Below are 6,537 nucleotides of genomic sequence, written 5' to 3'. Positions count from 1 at the left end.
AACTAATTTATCTTGCCTAGTGGGAGGGGACATTTTAGAAGAAAGGTGCTGAGGAAAATTTTGGGATAATGGATATGTTCTGTGTCTTATGAATGCATGGCAGTTAATGGGAGTGTGTATTTGTCAAAACTCATTAAGTTGTGTATTTAAGATATGTTCATTGTTCTGAATATGTTTTACCCCCCCAAAAAAAGAAATAACAACAACAAGGACTATAATAAATTTTGAGCCATAGTTTGCAGGTTTGTGTTTTGCACGGTTACAGATTAATAATACTGAAAATGGTGTTTATGTATTATAGGCTTGAGAAAATGACTGCATGAGGAGAAATTTACTGAATGAGGAACACAAAAATGGATCTTGTGGTTGTGGATTAAATTTGGATTTATTAGTATGAACTACATTTAATATATACATGCACACATTATTAATATCCGTATTTGTATCTATATATACTTATAGATATAGATATACATGGGTTGAGAGACATATGTCCTAGCACTGTCTGCTGAGATAGCCTAAAATAAATAATATTGCCTGATATCAAAGTATACTACAAAACCATAGTAATAAAAACAGCATGGTACTGTTTGGAAGAGAATAGAAAGCCCAGAAATAACCCCACACCGTTATGGTCAATTAATATATAACAAAGAAGGCAAGAACATAAAATGAGGTAAAGAGAGTCTATTCAATAAATGGTGTCAGGAATACTGGACAGATTGGTGCAAATAAATGAAATTAGAACACCTCCTTATACAATATGCACACACCTTAAACATCTACCAGCTACTTCACAATTTATTATTGTGTTACAAACCACACCTAACCACAAGAATAAGCTCAAAATGGATTAAAGGCTGGAAACAATTTAAAAACATAGAAGAAACATAGTAAAGTAGTAGATATTTCTGATAGCAATATTTTCTCTGATATATCTCCTTGGGCAAGGGAAACAAAAAAAAATACACAAATGGGACTATAACTAAAAAGTTTTGCACAGCAAAGAAAACCATCAATAAAATGAAAAGACAACCCACTGATTGGATGAATATATTTGGCAATGATACATCTGATAGATCCAAAATTTATAAAGAATTTATACAACTCAACACTAAAAACAATCCAATTAAAAATGGCAAAGGACCTGAATAAATACTTCTCCAAAAAGGAAGTACAGGTGGCCAATAGACATATGAAAAAAATGCTCACCATCACAAGACATCAAATACATGCAAATTAAAACCACAATGAGATATCACCTTCCACCTGTCAGAATAACTATCATCAATAAATCGACAAACAACATGTATTGTCAAGGTTGTAGAGAAAAGGGAACCCTTGTGCACTGTTGGTGGCAATACAGCCACTGTGGAAAACAGTATGGAGTTTCCTCAAAAAATTAAAAATGGCCTTTGACCTAGCGATTCCACTTCTGGGAATATATCCAAAGAAAGAGAAGCACTGATTCAAAGGAATATATGCATCCTTATGTTCAATGCAGTGTTATTTACAATAGCCAAGATTTGGAAGCAGGCCAAATGTCCATCAGTAGATAAGTGGATAAACAAGCTGTGGTACATTTATAGAATGGAGTACTTGGCCATAAAAAGAAGAAAATCTTACCTTTTGCAACAGCATAGATGGATCTACAGGGTATTATGCTAAGTGAAATAAGACAGTCAGAGAAAGACAAATACCATATAATTTTACTTATATTTGAAATCTAATGAACAAAACAAGCAAGCAAAATAGAAACAGACTTATAGATACAGAGAAGAGACTGACAGCTTTCAGAAGGGAAGGGTGTTGGAGGCTGTGTGAAATAGGTGAAGGGATTAATTAAACAAATACTCATAGGCACAGACAACAGTATAGTGATTACCAGAGGAAAAGGGTGTTGGGGCAGGGACAAGAAAGGTAAGAGGGGATGAATGGTAATGGGAGGAGACTTGACTTGGAGCAGTGAGCACACATAATAAAATATAAGATAATAACTACAGAGTCATACACTTGAAATCTGTATAATTTTATTAACCATTGTTAACCCAATAAATGGAATAAAAATATGTTTAAAATCTCATTCACCAATAAAAGTGTCAGGAATGAGGAAACTATCCTATCTAATAAAAGAGAAACATGGTAATCAGCTGTACATCTGCTACCCTTCCCATTGGCTAATCAGTGAGATATGCAAATTAACTGCCAGACAAGAGGGTGGCCGGCAGCCAGGCAGCTTGAAACTAACATGAGCCTTGCTTGCTTCAGTGACGGAGGAAACCAACATACCCGCCTGCCTTGCTGGCCTCTGAGCTTGCAGTTTGAGACGTTGTTACAAATATAGAAGCTAAACAAAACCCCAGAAACCTGCTTTCAGCCAGCCGGGATCTCAGAGCTGGAGTTGATACAGAGTTTTGATTATAGAACCGAAACAAACCAGATACCTGCTTTCAGCAGCAGAGGCCTCAGAGCTGGAGCCAGAGCTAAAGCTGGCCCAGAATAAAAAAAGAAAAAAAAAGAAAAAAAGGAGCAGTTGGGAGCTTCAGTTACCCACCAGCCTGAAAACAGCCCTCAGCCCCTCTCTCAGACTGGCCAGGCACCCCAGTGGGGACCCCCACCCTGAAGGGTGTGTGACCAGCTGAAAACAGCCATCATCCCCTCACTCAGGCTGGCCAGGCACCCCAGTGGGGGCCCCCACCCTGATCCAGGACACCCTTCAGGGCAAACCAGCTGGCCCCCACCTGTGCACCAGGCCTCTATCCTATATAGTAAAAGGGTAATATGCCTCCCAGCACCGGGATCAGCGGAGCCGCGAGGCCTCCCGGCACCGGGATCAGTGTGATGACTGGGGGCAGCGCCCAAACCCCCTGATTGCCCTGTGGCTCTGTGTGTGAGAGGGGGCGGGGCCACAACCTCCCTATTGGCCCTGCTCTGTTCGTGACAGGGGAAGGCACCCCAACCCCCTGATCAGCCCTGCTCTATGCCTGATAGGGGGGAGCTCCCCAACCCCCTGATTGCCCTGCGGCTCTGTGTGTGACAGGGTGCAGCGCCCCAACCCCCTGATCGTCCCTGCTCTGTGGGTGATAGAGGGCGGCGCTCCCCCCCATATGGGCCCTGCTCTGTGTGTGATGGGGTAGAGCCATAACCTCCGCATCGGCCCTGCCCTGAGTGTGACAGTGGCAGCACCCCAACCCCCTGATGGGCCCTGCTCTGTACGTGACAGGGTATGGAGCCCCAACCCCGTTGATGGGCCCTGCTCTGTGCGTGACAGGGTATGGAGCCCCAACCCCCCTGATGGGCCCTGCTCTGTGAGTGACAGGGGGCAGCGCCCCAACCCCCTGATTGGCCCTGCTCTGTGCGTGACAGGGGGTGGCGCCGCAACCTCCCCATCGACCCTGTCTTGAGTGTGACAGGGGGCAGTGCCCCAACCCCCCAATCGGCCCTACCCTGAGCATGACTGAGGGTGGCATCGCAACCTCCCAATCCATCCTGCTCTGTGCATGACAGGGGGCGACGCCCCAACTCCCCAATTGGCCCTGCTCTGAGCCAGACCAGGGGTTGCACCTAGGGATTGGGCCTGCCCTCTGCCACCCGGGAGCAGGCATAAGCCAGCAGGTCATTATCTCCTGAGGGGTCCCAGACTGTGAGAGGGCACAGGCTGGGCTGAGGGACCCTCCGCCCCCCCAGGGCACAAATTTTTGTTCACTGGGCCTCTAGTATAAAATAATCCTCACATAGCTTGAACAAGTAAGAAAAATGGTAACATATCAAAGAGGTATTGGAGTCAACACCAAAGGTTCTCACTAAATTAATATAGAAAATTGAGCATCAAATTCATAATAACAATGAGAGTATCAATGATAATAAATATCTAAATGACAAATAAGTACATAAATAAAATGATAGTATCAGTAATGACAATAAGAAACTAAGAATCTATGAGCCCATACTGTAAACTAATACAGTAAACTAATAAACAAATGAATGAAGAAATGAAGAAATGTGAGAGAAAAGCCATTGTTTTCCATGGGAGCCAAGTAACAATTATGAGGAAAATAGAGTTAGAAATTCTAAGAGATTCTAATGATTGCTAAGATTACTGGGTGAAAATTTGAGAAGGCATATGATATTTTCATTGTCTCTAAACATATTACACACTTAAATTACTTATTGATTACAAAATGAGAAGTAGTAGTGTTGCAATAGACAAATCTTATGGACACCACTTTATTTTTTTAAATTTTCTTTATTGATTACGTTATTACATATGTGTCCTTATCCCCCCATTGCCCCTCATCCCCCCACTCATGCCCTCACCCCACTGTTGTCTGTGTCCATTGCTTAGGCCTATATGCTTGTATATAAGTCCTTTGGTTGATCTCTCCCCTTTACCCCCACCCTCCCCTACCTTCCCTCTGAGGTTTGATGGTCTGATTGATGCTTCTCTGTCTCTGGATCTGTTTTTGTTCATCAGTTTATATATTCCATAAATGAGTGAGATCATGTGATATTTATCCTTCTCTGACTGGCTTATTTCGCTTAGCATAATGCTCTCCAGTTCCATCCACGCTGTTGCAAATGGTAAGAACTCCTTCTTTTTTACCACCGTGTAGTATTCCACGGTTTTATAATCCACTCATCTGCTGATGGGCACTTAGGCTGTTTCCAAATCTTAGCTACATAAACTTTTATGTAGCTAAGTCACGTAAACTTTTATTGGAAACAAACAAGCTGCAGCAAAGTGACACTCAGTGCACGCTGCCCAGTGGGCGAGGTGGGGGTACAGGTGGGCGCCGAGAGCGGCCCAAGCCAGGGAGGACGACTGTCAGGCCTGCTTGCTGGGTCTCAGGCCCTGCGGGCTGGAGTGTGCAGGCCTAGGGTACAAAATACAAAAATAAACTCTGTGGTCCAGCGGGTCCCTGCCTCAGTCAGTTCGTTTGGGCAGGGCAGCGGCTGTGCCCACCAGGCCCCGTGCTGTCTGTCCAGTCCAGCCACAATGTGGGCAGCAGAGCCTGTGGGGGTGAGTGGCCGTCCATAGGCTGGAACCAAAGGGCTAGGTGGGCAGCTGGAGCTGGAGCCGTGCCAGGGTCTGGCCAGCAGCTGGGGAGTCCCTGGGGCCCCTCAGGTGGGCAAGTCCAGGCACTGGCTGACGCTGGATGAAGCTGGGCCTCTGCTTCTCCTCACATACAGATCACCGGGACGCTGTCCTCCATGGGGCTGGTCTCCGCGGATCCGCCCTCATTGCCTCCATCTCTGAGTTCCTCCTCCTCCTCCCCCAGCTCCATGTCCAGCTCATTGCCTGCCTCCGAGGGTGTGTACGTGGACCCACTGATGGAGCGACAGCTGAAGAAAATCCGCTTAAGCCGCTTGTTGTAGAAGAAGTAGTTAAAGGACCAGAGGCTGCCATCTTCCCCAAAGGGGTCCGAGTCCAAGTCCGGGTTGTAGCTGTAGATGTCACACTTGGCCAGGCAGATCTCCTCGTCCACTGCATTCCACAGCTGTGGCTTCAGGGCCTTTAAGTCCTCCCGCACAGCCGAGAACAGACTGCAGTTGACCGCATTCACCACCCAGCTGAGACTGGGCTCCCGGCTGAACTCGTGGCTCCGGGCCCTGCTGAAGTCGTAGTCGGGGCGGAAGGACTCATTGAGCGTGGCGATCAGGGGGCCCTCATCCTCGCCGCCTTGGCTCTTGCTCAGTCTGCTGGGGCTGAGGCCCGAGGTCTGGGGTGGGGACAGGGCCTCCAGCACGTGTGGCTGGCCTTCCTGGCAGAACTGCTTGAACATGTGCTTGTCATCTCCCGCCATCTTACAGGAGTAGCTCTCGACCCTGCCAATGATGTGGGCATCTCCAGTCTCTACAGTCAGCTGTGAGTTGATGGCCTCAAAGCTCGAGTTCTCCAACAGCTTCATGTCCTTGGGGAGGGCGTCCTGTGCTCTGAGGGGCTAGTGCTGCCCTGAGATGGCAAGTCCAGGCCCCAGCGCAGCCACGCCCCTGCACCTGTTTGGAGTCCTGGGTCGGGCTGGGGGCCCACAGAGATCCTCCTCACCCCAAGACTGCTGGGTTCGTCTCTTCCTTAACACTCCCCATCCCGGTGCATATATCCTTTCTGATTGGTGTTTCTGGTTTCTTGGGATATCTTCCTAGAAGAGGGATCACTGGGTCAAATGGAAGTTCCATTTTTAAATTTTTGAGGAAATTCCATACTGTTCTACACAGTGGCTGCACCAGTCTGCATTCCCACCAGCAGTGCACAAGTGTTCCTTTTTCTCCACATCCTCGCCAGCACTTGTCATTTCTTGGTTTGTTGATGGTAGCCATTCTGACAGGTGTGAGATGGTACCTCATTGTCTGTTTGATTTTCATCTCTCAGATGATTAGTGACTTTGAGCATGTTTTCATATGTCTCTCATCCTTCATTCTGTCTTCTTTTGAAAAGTATCTATTTAGGTCCATTGCCCATTTTTTTTTTTAAATCTTTATTGTTCAGATTATTACATTTGTTCCTTTTTTTCCCCCCCATAACTCCCCTCCTCCCAG

At 46.4% G+C, this 6,537-nt stretch overlaps 1 protein-coding gene across 1 annotated transcript; it reads right to left on the bottom strand.

Moving 5' to 3' along the window:
- Positions 1-4,697: 4,697 nt before the first annotated feature.
- Positions 4,698-6,073, bottom strand: LOC132228421 (repressor of RNA polymerase III transcription MAF1 homolog). The gene has a single exon (XM_059684794.1). It carries the CDS (start codon positions 5,907-5,909, stop codon positions 5,181-5,183), a length of 729 nt encoding a protein of 242 aa, XP_059540777.1. The 5' UTR covers positions 5,910-6,073; the 3' UTR covers positions 4,698-5,180.
- Positions 6,074-6,537: the final 464 nt, after the last annotated feature.

The sequence above is a fragment of the Myotis daubentonii genome, chromosome 2 (assembly GCF_963259705.1).
Source record: "Myotis daubentonii chromosome 2, mMyoDau2.1, whole genome shotgun sequence".
Taxonomy (NCBI): domain Eukaryota; kingdom Metazoa; phylum Chordata; class Mammalia; order Chiroptera; family Vespertilionidae; genus Myotis; species Myotis daubentonii.
The sequence above is the reverse complement of the archived record's forward strand: the minus strand, read 5'-3'. Positions and strand labels throughout refer to the sequence as shown.

What these genes read in the sequence shown, in the direction of transcription:
- LOC132228421 (XM_059684794.1), bottom strand. Translation starts at nt 5,909, where the DNA reads ATGAAGCTGTTGGAGAACTCGAGCTTTGAGGCCATCAACTCACAGCTG.